The sequence below is a fragment of the Oryctolagus cuniculus genome, chromosome 4 (genome assembly GCF_051225735.1).
Source record: "Oryctolagus cuniculus isolate XC-2025 breed Fujian yellow rabbit chromosome 4, ASM5122573v1, whole genome shotgun sequence".
Lineage (NCBI taxonomy): Eukaryota > Metazoa > Chordata > Mammalia > Lagomorpha > Leporidae > Oryctolagus > Oryctolagus cuniculus.
The window spans coordinates 93,646,928-93,668,023 of NC_142870.1; the positions used below are offsets into that span (position 1 = coordinate 93,646,928).

The 21,096-nt window shown below is 55.9% G+C and overlaps 2 protein-coding genes across 4 annotated transcripts; both read left to right on the top strand.

Annotated features, from left to right (window-relative positions):
- The first annotated feature begins 868 nt into the window (after positions 1–868).
- Positions 869–9,852, top strand: AP2M1 (adaptor related protein complex 2 subunit mu 1). 2 transcript variants are annotated; one of them, XM_051818877.2, is made up of 12 exons: positions 869–974; positions 1,815–1,890; positions 2,877–2,993; positions 4,746–5,011; positions 5,729–5,811; positions 6,360–6,495; positions 6,596–6,737; positions 7,183–7,302; positions 7,389–7,524; positions 7,628–7,725; positions 8,179–8,290; positions 9,241–9,852. In XM_051818877.2, exons 3-12 carry the CDS (start codon positions 2,920–2,922, stop codon positions 9,373–9,375), a joined length of 1,302 nt encoding a protein of 433 aa, XP_051674837.1. In that variant the 5' UTR covers positions 869–974; positions 1,815–1,890; positions 2,877–2,919; the 3' UTR covers positions 9,376–9,852. The 2 variants fall into 2 exon arrangements, with proteins under 2 accessions (XP_051674837.1, XP_008264842.1); XM_008266620.5 differs by lacking the exon at positions 1,815–1,890.
- A 1,852-nt stretch (positions 9,853–11,704) lies between these two features.
- ABCF3 (ATP binding cassette subfamily F member 3) lies at positions 11,705–19,914 on the top strand. 2 transcript variants are annotated; one of them, XR_016233200.1, is made up of 22 exons: positions 11,705–11,802; positions 12,031–12,178; positions 12,272–12,351; positions 12,773–12,819; positions 12,986–13,083; positions 13,164–13,286; positions 13,413–13,679; positions 14,283–14,363; positions 14,450–14,509; positions 14,596–14,652; positions 14,771–14,793; positions 14,906–14,961; positions 15,069–15,269; positions 15,364–15,440; positions 16,754–16,798; positions 16,878–17,010; positions 17,332–17,422; positions 17,590–17,678; positions 17,768–17,859; positions 18,368–18,500; positions 18,650–18,737; positions 18,823–19,914. XR_016233200.1 is itself a non-coding variant. In XM_002716485.6 (21 exons), the coding sequence occupies exons 1-21, from the start codon at positions 11,730–11,732 to the stop codon at positions 18,979–18,981; spliced, it is 2,130 nt and encodes a 709-aa protein (XP_002716531.5). In that variant the 5' UTR covers positions 11,705–11,729; the 3' UTR covers positions 18,982–19,914. The 2 variants fall into 2 exon arrangements, 1 of the variants encoding a protein (XP_002716531.5); XM_002716485.6 differs by lacking the exon at positions 17,332–17,422.
- Positions 19,915–21,096: the final 1,182 nt, after the last annotated feature.

Sequence of the window (21,096 nt, forward strand, 5' to 3'; positions counted from 1 at the left end):
CCTCCTTCCCATGACAAGCTGAGTCCTCCCAAGGAAGTCATCAGAGTATCTGTCTACAGAGAGAGAAGAACTGTTTCTTACAGTCCTTTAAGCACCAGGCAGGCCTTTTCATATTTGAAGGCTGGCTCTGTTTCTTCCTTTCACCTTAGATGTGAAGATGAATTCTGCATCCTTTGGCCAACTAAGTTCAACTTGCCAACATTTTCTAGGAAATGTATGCTTGTCACTAGAAGGTGCACACACAGAACGCTGGCACCCTCATGAAAAGCTTTAGCTAATAGCTTTCAAGTTTGCCTCCCACCTCCTGCCCTTCTGATCCCCAGAGAATGAGGCTCATGTCTGGAACAGATATATAAAAGCTTGGGGGAATCAGAGGTGGTGTTAGAAAACAATAAATTCAGCACAAACAGTTCTGCCATGTTGCATGTTTGTGCACAGAGTAAGAACAGCCAGTCCTCGGACTCTGGAGACAGAGAATGTCCTGCAGCAACCTCTGGCTTAGCAGATGGGACCCGACAAACTAATCCTCTGAGATGCTTCAAAACACTGAAATAGGACCGGGGGACAACAAAGACTACAATCCCCAGAATGCTCAGTGAGGAAATGAAGTGGGTGGAGCCGCACGTGCCGGGATTTGTTGGGAAGGCTAAGGCCACGCTTCCCAACCCCACCCCTCCATCCCCCCACCCCTCGGCCATACACACCCGCCCCAAGACGGGGGGCGGTCTCAAAGGCAATCGGTAGTTGTAGTCTTTCGAAACCTGTCGGCGTTTAAAATCGCCGGTGAGGAGCCTGACGGGATTTGTAGTCTACGCAAGAGGCGGAGGAGAGCGCGCACGCGCAGCCGAGGCCGGGGCGGGGCCGCGGCACTGCGGTGAAAGCCGAGGCAGCGGGCAGGCGAGCAGGGGGCGGGCGGACATCTTGGGATCCGAAGAGTGGCCGGGCCGGCCGAGCCCTCGGGCCGCGGACGCCAGGTGAGCGGGGGACTTGGCATTTCGGGGTGGGGGACGATGCCGTGGGTCGCCCACCCCGCCTCCCAGCGTTGCCCTTCCCTGCGCGGGGTAGAAAGCTGCCCACACCCGGGAGTGGCCTCAGCCTTCAGACCCGGGAGGGAGCTGACGGCGGGGCGGGGGCGCCCGGGACGCGGTTGCAGGAAGGGCGGGGAGCGGCGCCCTCCACCTGAACCGCCGGGCGCCTCTCGTGATGGGGGAGACTCCCTGGAATCCCCCCGCAGCAGGGCCGCCGCGCGGGCCTCCTCGCTGGGATCGTGACAACCCCCCGAAGCTTTCGGCGCCGCCGCCTCGGCGTAGGGACAGCTGCCCCGTCTCCCGGGGCACGGACCCCTGTGTCTTCTCCTTGGACTGTGACAGGTCTCACACTGGGCAGCACCCCGTCCACTCAGCTCAGTGACAACTCGGTGGCACCATGTCTTCCCGCGATGTCGCTTCCTTGGGGCGAAAAGCCCCACCACTCCTTCAGGCCTCTGCACATGAACCCCAAAGCAGGCTCCGTCTCCCCCAGCTTTCCCTCTTCACCGCTGTCACTCTTCCCTCCCGGCTCTCCCTCCCCCACGCCGTCACCCTGACCTTTTCCGTGCTGGAAACGCTCTCTTTTAGATGCCCCCACCGGGGCTGCTGCAGGTTCACCTGAGTAGCCGCTGGCTGCTGCCACCAGTCTTTTCCTTCAGTGAAATGTGCCGTGGAGTCCAGGGCCCCACCTCTGGTTCTGTGGCGCCCTGAGCTACCTACAACTTGATACCTATGGCCTTGGTCTATGCCCAGGGCTCTACCTCCATTTTGCATTTCTTTCCCTAGCCTCAACCGGCCTGAGGGATGGCGTTGTCGGCACCTTTGGAGACAACTCACTGGCCTGGGAGACCTTGATCTCACAGTAAAAGGCTTTATTTTCCCGTTTATTAAATTCTGCTGACCGACTCCCTGTGAAATTAATACCAGGGCTGATCCAGGAAATCTAGAACCAAATTAACCCCTTTTCTCCAACAGTCTCTATTAGTTTGACCTACATAGTTTGGATAATTCGGGCATTCCGACATGCTTGCCTCTTGCTTGTAGGTGCTCTGGCCAGAAGGGAGCTACTTGGTGCATCTGGAATCACAGTTCCAGCTGGAAGGATCTAGGAACCCATTCCACCTGCCCAGTCCTTATTTTTATTGCACTCTGGGGCCTTTTGAAAGAGGGGGTGTCAGAAATAATAGCTTGGGTCATTGGCGGTAGTCTGCCAGCACCTTTCTCCTCTGTTCTTTGCCTGCTTATCTGATTGCCTGGGAGAAGTTGGAGCCACACTCCCAGGTCCTTGTCAGGGCCTGAGGCCTTCTTTCTCTCCTCCCACCCCCACCCTGCACAGCCTTTCCTGGAATGTTTAGGCTTCTGAGGATTCAGCCCCTGCTGCCTTCCCGAAGGCTGGAAGGAGCCTGAGAGAGGGTGCCTCAGGCCGGAACCAGCTGGAGTGATTGCTACCGCCAGCCAGTCATTCCTGCAGCCGCAGGCGGGCCTTCTCAGTGACTCACTGGCATTAGCCCCAGTGAGAGTCTGTACTAGAGGGGGTTGGAAAGGACCCTTGCTGAGCTCAGCGCTGTGGAGGGGGAGGTGGGAGCTACTCTGGCTCAGCCCCAGAAAAGGGAGGGTCAATGGCCTTAGACTCCTGGGCCCTAGTCTCTCCTGGTTTTCCCCCATCTACAGTGGAATAAACAGGAACTGGAGCCTTGCTGAGGGGAGGGGCGTGCCTGGGAGGGCCACAGGGTCACTTGCTAGAGGGTTGAGTCAGGAAAAAAAGCAAGCCAGTGATCTGTGCAGCCCCACAGGGGCTGTTGGCCAGGCTCCTGAGGTCTTCCCTCGCCCCACCCCTGCCTGTCCTAGGTCTGTTCTCAGAGCGATGGGCCGCCGAGACTGAGCTGCCGCCATGATCGGAGGCTTATTCATCTATAATCACAAGGGGGAGGTGCTCATCTCCCGGGTCTACCGAGATGACATCGGGTGAGTGCCCTGGCTGAGCCAGCTGTGCCCCTGCCACCGCAGCCCTCCAGCCCCAGCATGCAGGACCAGGTGTGTGCCATCCAGAGGCTTGACTTGGGCCACTCTGTCCCCTCACTGCATCCTGGAAGCTCAGCTGCTATAGCCCGGGTCCCAGCAGGTCTGACATCCAGCTTGCCGGCCACTAAGTGGGACCTGAGCAGTGGCGTGGCTCCCGTAGCCCTTCCTCCTCCCATTTCCCCTGGTTACGAGCCTGGTTGTAGGAGATGAGTGCCGTCTCCCAGGCAGGCAGATTCCTCCCTTAGGGAAGTGGAGTTAGTGACCAGGCTGCAGGTACTAATCCTTCTGCGTCTTGCTCTCAAAAGCTCTCATGCTGAGCGCCTGCACTGGATTCTCTTGAAAGCCTCTCTAGGCTGCCGACTCCTCTCCCACTCCCTTTCTTAGGAGGTGTCAGGCTGCTGATTCAGCTGCTTTCGGTTCCTCTGGAAGAGAGGTTGTGAGCAAACTTGAGGCACTTCCAGGCCATTGCGGGAAGGGCAGGGAGGCCATGCTGTCCTTTCTGGTCCATAAGGGAAGACTCTGAGCCGCTCCATGTCCTGGGACCCTTAGAACCTCGGTGCCACAGCCTTACTTCTCATTCTGCCCCACCCTGCATGGCACTGTTCCTTCCTGGCTGAGGGGCCCTCTCCCCACCTCAGCAGCTCTGATGAGATTATGCTCCTCTTGTTCCTGCTACCTTGAGAGCAGGGACTTCCTCAAAGAGCTTGAGATAAATAGTCAGGAAAATGGGCCTGTAGCAGTGCCCGGCTTCTTGGCTCCCTGGCTGATGGGCTGGCCTGGCCTTTGTGGCTGTTTGCCCCTTACCTGGTGGCACGGCATGAGCTAGACTTGGGGGCAACACCTGGCCTGTGTGACCTGGCTGGCTGGACCTGGCCAAGCCGGGGCAAGGTCACACACTACCTTGCATGCCTTGCTGTGCTCTTATCCCTTGCCTGTCTTGTCTGCTGCCACCTCATGGTGTGTGCCGTCCTCCCAGTGTGTCGTGTGTCTAACCCTCTCTCTCGTTGCTGTCACTCTCCTCTTCTTGCTGGCGTCATTTCTCTCATCCCATCTCATTGGCTGCCGTAGCAATAGGTAAGGGGCCTGTCAAGCTGCTGCCCAGGTACAGGTGGGTGGGGGACCTTGCCCACCCCACCCCCACCCCTGTAGTCCTTCATTCCTTGAACTTGTCCTGGAGTTGGATCCCAGACAAGAACGGGTGGCACAGCTCCATGGTCCCATGGTACTTCTCCCGCAGAAGGGCAGAGCCTTCTCCAAACTCACGCTTTGTGTAACTTCTAGAGGCGTCAGCTTTGCCCACTGCAGGGGCTGCTAGTGGGAGGACTAGAGAAGAAGCAGGCTCTCATTCTCTCATTCTCTCTTGTCCTGGAACTTACCAGGACGCTAGAGGTGGCAGCTGGTTATAGGTAGGAAATTGGAAGCAGGCCTAGCAGTCAGGGACATGGCTGCCCAATCTGAAGAGCTTTAGTTTATTAAGCTTACGTCTGCCTTCCTGCACTGCCTCTTCACTTCCCTGTTTCTCATGGTCTTTGGCCCAGCTCAGGCCACCTCCTGTGCCCCACTGGTTCCCTGCTGGTGTAGGCATTGGCTATAGACTGTGTGACAGACTTCAGCTGTGAGGAGGGTGGGGCTCTCAGCAGCTGTGGTTGGTCCCTGAGGTTTGCCTGAGCAGTCCTGTGCACCCTTTCCCCTCAGGAGGAATGCAGTGGACGCCTTCCGGGTCAATGTTATCCACGCCCGGCAGCAGGTGCGCAGCCCCGTCACCAACATTGCTCGCACCAGCTTCTTCCATGTTAAGCGTTCCAACATCTGGCTGGCAGCTGTCACCAAGCAGAATGTCAACGCTGCCATGGTCTTCGAATTCCTCTATAAGATGTGTGACGTAATGGCTGCCTACTTTGGCAAGATCAGCGAAGAAAACATCAAGAACAATTTTGTGCTCATATACGAGCTGCTGGATGGTAAGGCCAGTGGGGCTGTGGGCCTAGGGTGGGGATGAACCCGACTGGGCCCAGCCTGGTAGCGGGAGCTGGGTGGAAGCTGCGGTGCATGCTGAACTTTCTGGAGTGTCTGCTCTCTCGGGCTGGGATTAGGCCAGTTCAAATCCAGGCCTAAAGGCTGCCCTGAAGTGGAACACAGAAGTAGGCCAGCAGGTGGGGGCTGGGGAAGTTTCAGCTGGAACGTGACTCTGGCTTCCGTGCCTGGACCTCCCGTATTCTCTTCCTTCCTTGGTGGTTTGCACCTTCGTTCACCTCCTCCCAGCTCTCTCTCCATCTTGGCAGCTGCTTTGGAGCCTGGGAAAGGGCGAGGTGTTACAGGCCCCTTGGGGTGCACTGCTACCTCTGTTTTCTGAAAGGTGTGCTCTGCACATGAGCCCTCCCACTTTCCCATCATCTGTTTTCTAAAGAAAACAAGGTCTCAGCCTTTTGACCTCTGACCCACTGGGCACGTGACACTTCTGCTGATTTCTTTACTTGAAAAAAATCAAACACTGTCCTGTTTTCTTACAAAGCACAGAACCCAGGGTAAATGCTGCAAAGCTGAAGGGAGGATGCTGTGAATGATTCTCCAGGGTCTTTGCCAGCTTTGCTGGCCAGACGTGTCCAGGCCAGGGGAGGGACTAGAATGAAGGCACCTTCAGCTCTGTCCAGGGCCTTATGATTCCCTTCCTTTTGCAGAGATCCTGGACTTTGGCTACCCACAGAACTCTGAGACAGGCGCTCTGAAAACCTTCATTACCCAGCAGGGCATCAAGAGTCAGGTACTCACATTGTACAACCACTGTTGGGGTGGAACCCAACTTCCCTTCATGCCAGCTGGCCCCAGCCTTGTCCGAGCTGACTCATGAGTCCGCCCTTGACAGGAAGTACTGGCTTGAGCCTCCTGCCATGACTGTAGTCCTCTTTTGTCCATGTGGCTCTCCCCACCGCCCAGGCAGGAGCAGCTGACTCAGCATCTCTGTTACCGGGAATGCATCTCAAGCAGTTTCTTCCTGCACTGGGGGCAGGGGTGGGCTGTCTAGAGGAGCATGCTGGGCCTGCTTCTAGGATCCAGGCCTCATGGCCTTCTCCTTCTTTTCTGCCTCTCCTGCGGCTTCGTGTGGGCGCCTTGTTGGTCCTGCGGCCTACAGCATCAGGTAAGCCGTCCTGTATGTCCACCCTTGCAGCTTTGCGCTGTTTCTGCAGGCCTTGCACCATGCAGCAGGTGGAGACTAGAAGGGAGGAGGGATGAGGCTGCAGTGGGGACCCAGACAGGAGGATTAAAAGGAGAGAGGAGTGAAACCTCTGCTGCATCTCTGCCTCCACTTAGACAAAAGAAGAACAGTCCCAGATCACCAGCCAGGTGACTGGGCAGATCGGCTGGCGGCGAGAAGGCATCAAGTATCGCCGGAATGAGCTCTTCTTGGATGTGCTGGAGAGTGTGAACCTACTGATGTCCCCACAGGGTGAGGGCCCTCTTATGGGACAGCCAGAGGAGGGGCCAGGGCAGGATGCAGAGCCTGCCTGTTTGACTCAGCTGCTCCCATTTATCTGTTTGGTCACCAGGGCAGGTGCTGAGTGCCCATGTGTCCGGCCGGGTGGTGATGAAGAGCTACCTGAGTGGCATGCCCGAGTGCAAGTTTGGGATGAATGACAAGATTGTAATTGAAAAGCAAGGCAAAGGCACAGCTGATGAAACAAGCAAGAGGTGTCTGATTCAGGGGAGCAGTGGGAAAGGGCAGGCCTTAGAGGGCTCAGTGGGGTCTGGGGGAGTTCTTTCTCAACTTCATTTCTGTTGTAATCCTACTGTCTTCCCAAGGGTGTGCTTGGCTAGTTGCTCTTGACACCAGTTCTAAGAGCAATGAGAGATGAGGGGTTTGTCTACCCTGCTCTCGTCAGAGGACAAGCCCTTTGGTGGGTCTTCAGGACCGAGCTTGCACCTGCTGATGCCTCTGCCTGGTGTGCCTGAAACACCCGAGTCCTGAGCAGCAGCATCTTGAGGGGAAGGGCATGCAAAGCTCCCACTCATTCCAAACTCAGGCAGGAAGCTGCATTTGGGCTTCCGTAGTCTGTGGTGTCAGCCTTGGGTGGTTCCCCAGCATGACAACTGCCACTCTCCTGGGCCAATGAGATTTCTTTTGCCCCAACTACAGCGGGAAGCAATCAATTGCCATTGATGACTGCACCTTCCACCAGTGTGTGCGACTCAGCAAGTTTGACTCTGAACGCAGCATCAGCTTCATCCCACCAGATGGAGAGTTTGAGCTCATGAGGTGCCACTGGGGTGCTCCTGACAGAGTGGGGACAAGGAGGGAAGGGAACAGCTCTCTGGTGCCAACCTTGATCCCCCTCCCCAAAGGTATCGCACCACCAAGGACATCATCCTTCCTTTTCGGGTGATTCCGCTGGTACGGGAAGTGGGACGCACCAAACTGGAGGTAAAGGTGGTCATCAAGTCCAACTTCAAGCCCTCACTGCTGGCTCAGAAAATTGAGGTGAGGGCAGGGAGCTTGGGGAGGAGGAAGAACTTGGCTCCAGGAATAAAGGCAGCTAATGTCAAGGCCTGATCCAGCTCCCTGACAGATACATCCCTTTCAGGTGCGGATTCCAACCCCACTGAACACAAGTGGTGTGCAGGTGATCTGCATGAAGGGGAAGGCCAAGTATAAGGCCAGTGAGAACGCCATCGTATGGAAGTGAGTCTTCATGAGGTCCCAGCAGGGATCGAGATGCCACAGTGTACTCTCTTGTTAGGTTTTGCCTCTCGTCCTCTCCAGTGTGTGTGGGGGAGGGTGAAAAGTGTGCCTACTTGCGTCCCAGGAGCCTCTGCTTGTGCTGTCGGCCCTTGCATCCGTTGTGTATCCCATGCCTACACTTGGTTGTGCATGCACTTTTCAAGATGCTTTAACGTTTCTCCACTTGCCCCTGTCATCTCTCTGTGAAACAGAGCAAAGGATATCATACACGTGTATTTAAGCAGGAACTGCAGCCATAGTGCTAAAGGAGTAAACAGATGCAAGGTTCCATAGTGGCTCTCAGGGTCCTTCCGCAAGCTCCTAGACTCTCTTCCTGCTTGAAATGAATAACCGCCCTTGAAATTCTTCCAAGCTACCACGGGCACTTGCTGCCCATCATCTCTGTGTTCCCAGGATCAAGCGCATGGCAGGCATGAAGGAATCGCAGATCAGCGCAGAGATTGAGCTTCTGCCCACCAATGACAAGAAAAAATGGGCCCGACCTCCTATTTCCATGAATTTTGAGGTATGGCAGAAGAGGGACCTACAGCCATGGCAAGGTGTGCTGGGAAAGACTTGTTTGTTTATTTGAAAAGTAGTGTGCCAGAGAGAGGTGGGTGGGGAGGTGGGGCTTGGATCCAGAGTGAGATAGCTTCCATCTGCTGGTTCACTTTCCAAATGGTTATGATAGCCAGATCTGGACCAGGTTAAAGCCAGGAACCCAGAACTCTATCCTAGTCTCTCATATGGGTGGCAGGGGACCAAGTAGTTGGCCCGTCATGTGCTGCCTTCGCAGGCACATTAGCAGGAAGCTGGATTAGAAGTGGAACAGCTGGCACTTCAGTCTAGGATGCTCGCATCACGGGTGGCAGCTTTAACCCACCATGCCACAGTGTCAGCTCCAGATCTTGGAAATCATTCTGATCTACCTCTGTGCCTTAGGGCTGAGGAAACTGAGGCCTAGGAAGAGGAAGTGACTAATTCATAAACCTACTTCTTCTGCCTTCAAACCTCTTAATAGAAAATGTTATTGAACTGAGAAAAATCTGACTTCTCTTAGCTTGTAAAACAATTCTTTTGGGAAAATTTTGATCATCTGAATGCCAGGTAAGACACCAGCTTTACCTATAGACAGGCTAGTGAGCTGACTTTGCCTTGAAGTTGTTAACACGGAGCAGCGGAAGTGTGTTCTAAAGCAGTTCTTTGGTCACTGTCTCCTGCTGACTAAAGGAATTGATTCAAGTTATCACAGGCCTGACTTCAAACCCAAAATGCCTGCTAGTTACTCTTGGGATACACTTTCTTCTTCAGTACTTCATGAGGGCTCCTCACCCCTGGTTTCCCCCGGCTTTCAAGATCCACTCATTTCCATACCTATAACAGAGATGAGGGAGGGAAGGCAGGGCTATGGAGCTTCCCAGAGGAGAGCAGCAGTGAGAGGAAGGCCACATTCCTAACTGGAACTTACCTGCGCAGGTGCCATTTGCGCCTTCTGGCCTCAAGGTGCGCTACTTGAAGGTGTTTGAACCGAAGCTGAACTACAGCGACCACGACGTCATCAAATGGGTGCGCTACATTGGCCGCAGCGGCATTTACGAGACCCGCTGCTAGTTGCCTGTGGCAGCTAGCCCACTCCCCTGCCCACCCTCTGCCATGGGTCCGGATGCCCCCGGCCACCACACATCAGTGTCTCCTCCCTCCCTCCTGCTTTGCTGCCTTCCCTTTGCACCAGCCCCCGAGTCTAGGTCTGGACCAACCACATGTGAGCTGGACAGGTGGAGCAGTCCCTGGGCTCCCTGGGCAGGGTGGTTTCTGGGGCTCTTGCTCTTCCATCCGTCCGTCTGTCCTGGCCTGAGTGCCAGGCTCTGAGTTCTGTGACCAAAGCCAGGTGGGCCCTCTCTCCTCCCAACCCCTGTGGCCACACCTCTGGAGTGGGAGGGTTGGCTGCCCCTCACCTCGGAGCTCCCCCAAAGGCCAGTAACGGATTCCCAGCCCTCAGTCCCTACTCTGCTTTGGGATAGTGTGAGCTTCATTTTGTACACGTGTGACTTCGTCCAGTTATAAACCCAATAAACTCTGTAGAGCGGAGTTGGCCAAGTGTTGACATGGGAGGGGAGCTGGTGGGATTTCTCATACTGCATGCTTTGAGTACAATTTTGAATTTTCTATTCTGTAGGCTCTCAAAGCTCTTCCCCCCTTTTGTTCCCAATGGATAGGCCTCTCCTGGGCCTGTGGAAGCCTAGGTCTTCTGGTTTCTCCAACAGAAAATAGTCTCAAGACCATGCTACCCCCAGGTCCCTAACTCTGAGTCAGGTATTATTTAATTAGCATAGATAAGCAAGGTTAACTTTTGACCCTGCAGCCTTCCTGAGAGACCCCACTTAATTCCAGCCTTGCCAGTTTCCCCAGGCTTTGGTGCCTTGGTGGGCGGAGGGTAAGGAAAGATTGGATTCTGGAGGGGGTGGGGGACACCACTGGGGACTCCCCCTGCTTCTCAGGAAACTTCCTGGATACTGTCACCATTCCACAGAGCTATGTGGTGAGCAAGTCTCTGAAGGAACTGCCCATATCCTGCCAGTGTATTAGGGAAGATAAGAGTTGATTTTGCCTTCACAATTTCCCTTCCGGCTTTCTTAAACAAAATTTGAGAACATTTCAAAAGTAGGGTAACACAGTGCACCCTCATATACCATCATCCAATTTCAACAATGATTAACTCACGGCCAATTCCTAGTATCACATCCGATCTGTGCTCATTTAATCCAGATATCCTGTCAAAATTTCCACAACATCCATCTGGATCCAAACAGGGTCCACTGTGGTTGGTTAACCCATCTGAAACGTTTTACACTCCTACCTTTGCCTCCACTCTTGCAGTTTTTAAAGAAACGAGTTCTGTAGTTTCCCCATCAGAATTTGCCTGTTGGGTCTCCTGCCAATATATCCCCCTTTACCTTTATTTCCTATAAAATGGTTATTTGATCTAGAGGCTCAGTTAACACAGGGTTTGGGCAGTGGTTAATCCAAACGGGTAATTATGTAATGTTGGGTCATAGTTTTAAAGCCAGGTCTCAATATTGACATTAAATACAACGCAGTAGCCTCATTTTGGGGGAAAATCCCTCGCTTTTTACCTGAGGGAATCCTTGAAAGTAAACAGCCTTTCCCTGTAATTTAACTGAGGCTTGGGTGCAGAGAACTCAGCCCTGGGATGGGACGCAGCTAGGGACTAAGTACCAGTGAGCTTATCCGGGCTGTGATCTGGTTTTCCGCCCTTCGGCGGTGGGGGAAGTTGCGCCCTGGGGCGGTGAAGAACTGAATGGGCAAGGTTCGCAAGGGTCGGCTGAACCCTGAGGCCGTGGGAAAGGACTGGGGGTGCTGGCCAGCCGGCTGACGCAAACTCCAGGGCCTGAGGCCCCGGACCACACCGGCGGACGCACGGAACGGAGCCGGGGGCTTCTGAGTTCAGAAAGCAGCGTGAGTCAGCAACGCTCACAAAACGGGTCCGTCCAGGCACGCAGTGGCAGATGCGCCCCGCGGGAGCACATAAAACCGAGCAAAGCTACATCCTTATCAGCCGCCCTTCTCGGGAGGCGCCCACCAGCCGGAGCTCCGGCGAAGCCTCGAGCCCTGATAACCCCCGCGCGCGCCTGTCCCGCCCCACCCCTCGCCTCCGGCTCTGCGCCTCCCAGAAGGCAGCGAGAACGGCACATGTGGCTCATCCCTCAGCCGAACAAGCGTCGCGCAGGCGCTGAGGGCAGCTCCGGCGCAGACTCTGAGCTGCGCTTGCGCACGGTTCGTCCGGGCCAGCTCAACCCACCCGTGGGTTCCGCGCACGCCGCTTCTGTCGTACGTCGCTGCTACGCATGCGCTTTGGGAATAGGGGCGAGCTTTCGGGGACGGGTAGGGGGCGGGTCTACGCCGAGGTCTCAAGGCGATTGCGCGTACGGGATTCCTGCTGGAACATGGCGACTTGCGCCGAGATCTTGCGGAGCGAGTTCCCGGAAATTGACGGACAGGTCTTCGACTACGTGACGGGTGAGCTGAACCGAATCAAGGGGCTGGGGAGGCCCGAGTGGAGCTCAGGGGGAAAGACTATGGGAGGGCAGTGCTGGGGACCGCTGCCAGGCCTCTTCTCCGCGTGACCTCTTGTCCCGAAGGCCGGTTGGGTCTGGAGCCCCGACTGGGGGCCGCGATTCGGGGACTGAAACTGCTTGTGTGTCCACCTTGCCCGGTGTCCTGCTCGTCCTGCCACGCCCGGCCCAGGCGTCCTGCACAGCGGCAGCGCGGATTTCGAGTCTGTGGATGACCTGGTGGAAGCTGTGGGGGAACTGTTGCAGGAGGTGTCCGGGGACAGCAAGGATGACGCGGGCATCAGGGCCGTGTGCCAGCGCATGTACAACACTCTGCGCCTGTACGTGTCGGGATCGGGGCGGCGGGGATTGCGGGGGCCGTAGGGCCTTTCCCTCAGTTCCTAACTCCGCACTTTCCATCCCTACCCACCTAGCGCCGAGCCACAGAGTCAAGGAAACAGCCAGGTGCGACTGGATACCCCCATCCAGTTGTCAAAGATAACGGAGAACTACGGTGAGCGTGAGGGGAAGTTGAACTTGTTGCTCCAGCCACCTGCCCCCTGCAGCTCGAGCTGCCAGACTTGTCTCTCACGAACTTGGTTGTACTGAGGCCAGCATGAAGGGAAAGGGCGTGGAGGGGTCTCCGCGCCTGGGTAGGGTAAGGAAGTCTGTGGCCTGGAGCAGCCTAACTTGATTTCACCTCCCAGCTTTGCAACTTACTAACTGCTTGACCTTATCAGAAGAGTTGCTTGTGTGCCTACACCAGTGGGGTTTATTGTCTTGGGGGTGGGGAGGATGGTAGCCCCCATCCCCAGTATGGTAAGGCTTTTGTGTTTGTGTCCCTGGTTCATGTTAATCACTCCGAACCTTAGTCTCCCATCTTTCTGGGAGATGAGTGACTGCTTTTTTTTTTTTTTTTTTTGTATTGGTTACAGACTGTGACCCCAAACTTCCAGGACTGCTGAAGAGGGAGCAGTCCTCGGTGAGGAGGGGGGGAGGAGGGGCGGTGTCTGAGGTGGAGGTGGGGGTCGGCTGTTCTTGCCTTAGTCCTTGAGTCTGTTTGTCGCGGCTGAGCTGAAGTGCTCCTTCTGGGGGTCCCTGTTCTGAGCCTGCACCCTAGGGTGAAGTGGTTTTCTTTGGAACTTTAGACGGTAAACGCGAAGAAGCTGGAGAAGGCGGAGGCACGGCTGAAGGCGAAGCAGGAGAAGCGCTCAGAGAAGGATGCCCTCAAGACCTGCGGCCCTCCGTGAGTGCGGGGAGCAGAGCCAGCGCCACGGGGCGAGCGGTGGCTGGAGGCGCTGAACGTCCTGTTCTCTCCCTTCTAAGAGTCCTGGAAGAGGCGTCGGCCAGCCAGGCGGGCAGCAGGAAGGAGAGCCGGCTGGAGTCCTCCGGCAAGAACAAGTCCTACGACGTGCGGATCGAGAACTTCGACGTGTCTTTTGGTGATAGGTGAGGGGGATGGTAGTGAGGGTGGCATTCGTCTCCTTTTCCAATTACAGGAGACTTTGCAGAGGTGAAACGGAGCTACACACAGCGCCCCGAAACCAGCTGGTCTCCTTTCTACCACCCCTGCAGGGTACTGCTGGCTGGAGCCGACGTGAACCTGGCGTGGGGCCGCCGCTATGGGCTGGTGGGGCGGAATGGTCTGGGGAAGACAACCCTGCTGAAGATGCTGGCCACCCGGAGCCTGCGGGTTCCAGCCCACATTTCCCTGCTGCACGTAGAGCAGGAGGTTGCGGGAGACGACACCCCTGCCCTGCAGAGCGTGCTGGAGAGTGACAGCGTGCGGGAGGACCTGCTGCGGCGCGAGCAGGAGCTCAGCAGCCAGATCGCAGCTGGCAGGTGAGAGCCCCGGCAGTCACCTGGCCACGCAGAGCTCGGGACTTGCCACTTGCCACCACCGGATGGGACGCTGGTGTTTGTTCTTTTTTTTTTTTTTTTTTTTTTCTTTAGAGATTGATTCATTTTTTTGAGAAGCAGAGTTAGAGAGCAAGGAGGGCAGAGACAGATTTTCCAGCTGCTGGTTCATTCCCCGAATAGCCATAACAGGCAGGGCCAGGCCAGGCCAAAGCAGGAGCCTGGAACTCCATCTAGGTCTCCCAAGCACTTGGGCCATCTTCTGCTGCTTTCTCAGGCACATTAGCAGGGAGCTGGATCAGAAGTGGAGCAGCTAGAACTGGAATCGGCACTCATATGGGAGGCTGGTGTCACAGACAACAGCTTAACCCATTGTATCACAGTGCTGCCCTCTCCCCTTCCCTCCCAATGCTCTGTTCTTCCCAAAATGCTCTTGCCCCTGCTACTTTGTGCAGGTTCTTCCTGTCTTCTGTTCCTGTCCCGGCGACAAGGTGGCTAGTTGCCCGCCTTGCAGCTGTGCAGGGTGCAGGGGGACATCCTGCTGGACTGCCTACACTCAGGCCGATTGTTTCTTCCCCTCCCTTGCAGGGCGGAAGGCTCTGAAGCTGCACAGCTGGCAGAAATCTATGCTAAACTGGAAGAGATTGAGGCAGACAAGGCACCTGCCAGGTATTTAAAAGTTTCCCTGCCTTCCAGTTTGACTTTCCCCTTCTGTGAGTTGTTCCAGCGGGGTTCTCCGATGTCTTCACTTCTAGGGCATCGGTCATTCTTGCTGGGCTCGGCTTCACTCCTAAAATGCAGCAGCAGCCCACCCGGTGAGTGGCTCTTGCCATTCCTGACTCTTGAGCGCCGTTGGCCCTGCCCTGATGAACACCCACCCCTGACGTGGCTCTTTCTTTAGGGAGTTCTCGGGTGGCTGGAGGATGAGACTGGCCCTAGCCCGGGCCCTGTTTGCTAGGTGAGTCTCCTGGGCCCTGTGTATGGAGCCCTGTGGACGATGGGCCTTGGCTCTTTGAGAGGTGGCATTTGAGTCCCTGACCTGCATACGACCTTATGCCATGTGTTCTTTTTCCTAGGCCGGATCTTCTGCTGTTAGATGGTGAGCCTGAAATGGATGCTCCTGACTTTGGGATGAGGAAGGGTGGTAGCGTGCAGGTTCCTAGTTCTCTAGCCCCTCAGTCACAAGGGTGTGCTCCCCACTTCTTCTCCAGAACCCACAAACATGTTGGATGTGAGGGCCATCCTATGGCTGGAGAACTACTTGCAGGTGAGGGCCTCCAGACCCTGGTGTGGGTTCCGGGCAGGTGTGCTGGTGTGGGTTATGGGAACTGACTGCCCTCCCAAACTGGGCCTGCCATCCTGTAACCCCCTCAGACGTGGCCCTCCACAATCCTAGTCGTCTCCCACGACCGCAACTTCCTGAACGCCATCGCCACAGACATCATCCACCTGCACAGCCAGAGGTTAGACGGTTACCGCGGGGACTTCGAGACCTTCATCAAGAGCAAGCAGGAGCGGCTGCTCAACCAGCAGCGGGAGTACGAGGCCCAGCAGCAGTACCGCCAGCACATCCAGGTGTGTGGGGCTCCCACAGCGTGCATGTCAGGAGTTGGGGGTAGTGAGAGAGCCTGACCAGTGCCCGCGCTACTCCTACCTCCCTCCCCCACAGGTTTTCATTGATCGCTTTCGCTACAACGCCAACAGGGCCTCTCAAGTGCAGAGTAAACTCAAGATGCTGGAGAAGCTGTGAGTACGGTGTTCCCAGCTGGGCCCTGATCGTCATGTCCTTGTCTCTTCCCTCATTTTGCAAGCCAGCCCTCGCCCTCCCACACTAGGCCTCCGTTTGCCAGAAGCCACCTTTGCCTTCTCCTGCAGGAGAGCGGACGTTCTGTATTGCTCTTGCAGAGTTCATCTTGCCTGGGCAACCACGGATCTGCTTCCTGTCGCTGTTTGCTTACTCTGGACATTTCATTTAAACGGAGTCATAAACATATAGCCCTTTGTACCCGATTTCTTTCACTTAGCATCATGTTCTCAAAGTTCATCCATGTTGTGTTGTAGCATGGATTAGTACTTCATTTACTTTTTATGGCTAAATAATATTCCATGTGTGTGTAGGCACATTTCGTTCAGTAACTTATCAGGGGCTTGCCTCCATTTTGCTTATTATGAATAATGCCATTATGAACCTTTGTGTAAAAGTTTTTATGTGGACATATGCTTTTATTTGCTGGAGTGCATACCCACTAGTGGGTTTTCTGGATTACTTGGTAATTCTACATTTAGCTTTTTGAGGAAGGGTCAGAGTATTTTCTAAAGGAGCCGCAGTGGTTCACATTCCTTCCAGCAACGTAGGAAATCTCCAGTTTCTCCATATCCGTGCCGCTAACTGTTCTAGTGGATGAGAAGTGATAGTTTGTTGTGGCTTTGATTTGCACTTCCTTAATGACTAATGATATTGGGCGTCAGGGATTTAATCTTGAAGTGAATGGAGCTTAAAATCATAAGGCTGAGAGCTTTGTGACGGGGGAGTATACACGTGGTCCACCCTGAATGAGGACACTCATGTTTGGCAGAGTGCAGTGGACTAGAAAAACGTCCTTCTCCATGGGTTATGTGTGGTGGGAGCGTAAGCCTTTTCTGAGTTTTCTCTGTGCAGGTGCTGTTGTGCAAGAAGAACAGATATTTATTTTTAATCTTTTTAAGGATTTACTTATTTGAAAAGCTGAGTGACACGAGGCTAGCACTGTGGCACAGCAGGTTAAGCCGCAGCCTGCAGTACTAGCATCCCACATGGGCACCTGTTCGAGTCTCGGCTGCTCCACTTCCGATCCACCCCTCTGGGAAAGCAGCAGAGCTAAAGCACTTGGGCCACCCTCCGCTGCTTTCCCAGGCTCGTTAGCAGGGAGCTGGCTCAGAAACGGAACAGCTGGGACTCAAACCAGGGCTTTGATATAGAATGCCAGCAGCACAGGCTGCAGCTTAACCACTGTGCTGCAGCACTGGCCCCAGTGGTGGTTTTTAAAGTCGTAAGTTTGTGCACCCATCTCTCCCCTCAGACCGGAGCTGAAACCCGTGGACAAGGAGTCAGAGGTCGTGATGAAGTGAGTGCTGGGCCCGAGGGACCGGTGGGAAGCTCTTGTTCCCGGCCACCTCCACGGCCCTCACCCCCGCCTCCTGCAGGTTTCCTGACGGGTTTGAAAAGTTCTCCCCGCCGATCCTGCAGCTAGATGAGGTGGATTTCTACTACGACCCTAAGCACGTCGTCTTCAGCCGTCTCTCCGTCTCTGCTGATCTCGAGTCCCGCATCTGTGTGGTACGTTTGCTGTGTCCCCGCCCCGTGAGCTGGAGCTCTGCTACCCCAGCCTTCGTCGGTACGGCTTGGCCCAGACCCGCAGGCCACAGAGGGAGGGTCTGTGTAGGGGTGGGAGAAGCCAGGGCCTGGGCTGAGGACTCCGTGTGTCGCTGTTGCCGGTGCCCTTCAGAGACGCTGAGCCTGGTCGTGCAGCACTTGATGGATTCTTAGAGCTGTACCTCCTCTTACTGCTCTCAGGTCTGAGTTCTTTAAACCGTGGGGCTTCAAGGGTGTGGCCTGGCCTTGAGGGTCAGACTGCGCATCCTGACTGCTGTTTCCTAGCTCAGTTACCAGGCAGCTCCCTCATCCTTAAATGGACATGACGTCTGCCTCGCTTGGTTGTTGGGAGCAGTCAGTCCCCAGCACTTAGCAGGTACTCGGGTATTGGTTCCCTTTCTGGCTTTACTTCGTTTCTGCACAGTTCCTTGAAACTGTGATGTTGCTTGTTGAGGCGGTCATTGGGACAGGCCGGGACACCGTCTCGCATCGGTCCCTTCTGTGGTGCGCACACGCGTACTCCAGCAGCTCGCGTTTCCGCAGGTTGGGGAGAATGGAGCTGGGAAGTCCACCATGCTGAAGCTGCTCATGGGGGACCTGGCACCCGTCCGAGGCATCAGACACGCTCACAGGTCAGCCTCCCTGCCTGCCTGCGGATGCTGCCTACAGACCTTCGTGGTCGTTGCTTTCCATGCCCTTTCGCCTTCATTTCTGTCTGTAGGAATCTGAAGATTGGTTATTTCAGCCAGCACCACGTGGAGCAGCTGGACCTGAACGTCAGTGCTGTGGAACTGCTGGCGCGCAAATTTCCAGGTGCGTTACGGACCTGAGTTGAGGCAAGACAGCCAGAGCAGGCCCTGCAGCGTGGCCTGCCTTGGGTGGATACAGAACAGCTACTCCTAGCCCCCCACAGACCCCAAGAGTAGATGTCAGGACGTGGGCACTTGTTTGTGTTTTTAAAGATTTATTTAGTTATATACTTGAAGGAGTGACAGGGAGGAGACAAATCTTCCTTCTGATGGTTCATTCCCCTCCCCAAATGACAGCAATAGCCAAGGCTGCACTAGGCTGAAGCCAGCAGTCAAGAATCCCATCCAGGTCTCCTGTGTGCGTGGCAAGGGCCCAAGTACTTGGGCCGCCGTCTGCTGCCTTCGCAGGTGCATTAGCAGGAAGCCAGAACCAGTGCTCCAGTACTGGATGCAGGTGTCCCAACAACAGCTTAACCCGTTGCCCCACAACACCCACCACCAGACGTGGGCAGGGCTGGAGGGTCAGGGAGGGAGCTGGGCCAAGAACCCACCCGATGGGGCCCCTTTTGCAGGGCGGCCTGAGGAGGAGTATCGCCACCAGCTGGGCCGGTACGGCATCTCTGGAGAACTGGCCATGCGCCCTGTTGCCAGCTTGTCTGGGGGCCAGAAGAGCCGGGTGGCCTTTGCGCAGATGACCATGCCCTGGTGAGGTCTCATTTTCCAGCGCTCTTGCCCTCCTGCTTCCTCTTCTTGTGCAGCAGGAAGCGGCCCTCTCCCCTCTGTACCCGAAGAGTTCATTCTCTCCTACCCCTTCAACCCCCCAACTGCACTCCTTGCCGGCTTCTGTCTTCCAGCCCCAACTTCTACATTCTGGACGAGCCCACCAACCACCTGGACATGGAGACGATCGAGGCTCTGGGCCGCGCGCTCAACAGCTTCAGGGTGAGTGTGCCTTTGCACTGACCGCTGCCCCAGGCCGCGGCGCCCCTTCTGTCCCCTGAGCGCCTCCTGCTCTGCTGTCTTTCAGGGTGGCGTGATTCTGGTGTCCCACAACGAGCGCTTCATCCGGCTGGTGTGCCGGGAATTGTGGGTGTGCGAAGGAGGCGGCGTCACCCGGGTCGAAGGGGGGTTTGACCAGTACCGAGCCCTCCTCCAGGAACAGTTCCGCCGGGAGGGTTTCCTCTAGAGCCGCCAGGCTGAGGACCGTGCCCAGGACATGGACTGGTACCCCAGACCCCTGGGTCACCACCGAGGCAACCAACTCCAGGCCATGGACTTCCCCCAGTGGGGCAGCCTTACCCCCAAATCGCTCTCCTGTTGACTGGAGTGCCCGCTGTATGGCGTGGAGGACTGGTCTCCCTGGGGAAGGGTTGGGGCTGCCCTCTGGGGTTAGAGTTCCCCTGGTCCCTGCTCTGACCGGGCCCAGGTGGCTGCTATGTAAATTAAACCCCCCCTGGCATCTCCCTGGCCGCCTCTCTGCTGCTCCCTGGGCAGGCGCAGTGGTTGCCTGCTGCCGAGGGGTGGGCCCTCCGCTGGCGTTTTCCTGGGACCCTTGTTTTAGTTACACGGAGGAAGCCACAGCAGCACCAGCTGTGTCCCTGGGAGGAGCCATCAAGGCCGCCGGAGCATGGAGGGCGCCTGCCTGAGTCCGTGCAGTGGAGTGGAGTGGAGTGTGTGCCCATCACTGCGGTGCTGTTCCCTTCGCCTGGGCTCAGCCTCAGCCAGAGGGGTCTTGGGTTTGCTGTCCCAGACCCCGCTGCTGGGGAGTTTGAACTGCTTCTGGAACCTGGCCTCAGACCCACTCCGCCAGCTGCTTTCGCTGTGGTCTCTGGCCCTGGGCTCGTCCTGCTTCTCTAATCTGGACCCTCAGGGCTGAAGGGAAACATCTCTGTCCCCGTTTTGCTGGAGTGCTTTCCTGTTCGCCGGTAGGAGGGGCCGGGAAGTGGAGAGTGAGAACAGCCTCTGGTGGAAAGAAGTGGGGCACTCTGTTTTCCAATTCAGCAATCTGCGGGGAGAGGAGCGCTTAGCCGGAGCAGTGTGGTTTATAAATGGTATTTCTTGAGGGCCTAGCTGCTGTATGGAATTGTTGCACATAATTAAAATGGAGACATTGCTGTGCTCTTGGTGACAACAGGGAAAGCAGAATCAGCAAAAGGAACTCGCTGGCTTTGTGGAGATTGTAGTCACAAGGCTTAGCCAAGGCCTCTGAGCCGTGAGCTGCGGGGGGTGCTGGGAGAACAGACAGGAAGGCTCTGTTGACTGATCAGGCAGCCAACGAGGGGATGGCTCCAGGTGGCAGGAGGGCTGCTGGGCTGCCTGCTGCTTTACCTCCCTCCCTCCAGAGTCCAAAGGACATATTCCTCCAGCTGTGTGTAGCCAGGTGCACCCCCGGCATTGCTGAGAAAACTCACAGCCCCTGTAATACCCTTCCAGCTTCAGACCTGCCCCGCTCATGGGCGATTCGGGAGCCCTCTGAGGTGCTGACCGTGCTGTGGCTCCTGAGCTCTCTCACCAGCTGTGCACTCTTGAGTGCTCGTGACTCCTCAGAGTCGCTGGAAGTGCAGCTTCAGCGACACAGAATCTGCTTTCGAGTGTGAACACATGATTGGGTCTACACTCAGCTCTCGGCCTGACTATCAGTAATAAAAAGCCACTGATACTAGCTAAGTAACCATAACGAATGGCTTAACCTTTGAACACCTCCTACTCTGTTTGTTTTAGGATTTATTTATTTGGAAGGCAGACCTTCCATCTGCTGGTTCATTCCCCAAATACCCACAACAGGCAGAGCTGGGTCAGTCCAAAGCCAGGAATTCCATCTATGTCTCCCACTTGTGTGGCATGCATGAGTGGCCCCAGAAGTAGACCACTGTGGACTCCCGGGAGGGACAACTTCCAATAGCTTCAGCTGCTTTCTGAAAGTGAGTTCCCATTCACTGGGACTGCAGCCCTTCAGGCCGTCTTGTGTGCCGGGTGGCGTGAGGCTGGCCTCCAGGTGGCCTTGCAAGTTCGTGAGTGCAGAGAGGAGTGTGAGGGACCTGCATCGGTGGTCGTCCGAACGTACGCTGCAGGACTGGAGAAAGGGAGGACTGAGCTGCAGGAGCTGAGGAACACCTGCCATTTGGGGTGAATGGGGGGGTGGCAGAAAAAACGCTTTGCCATCCGTCTCCTTGTCAGAAAGCACAGGACAAAGACGAGGAATGAATCTGACCTGGGAGGGTGGGAAGTCACCCGTGGGCACTCCAGGCTCGTGGCAGCCACCTCCTTCACTGGCTCATCCTTATCAGCTGCCAGGTCATCT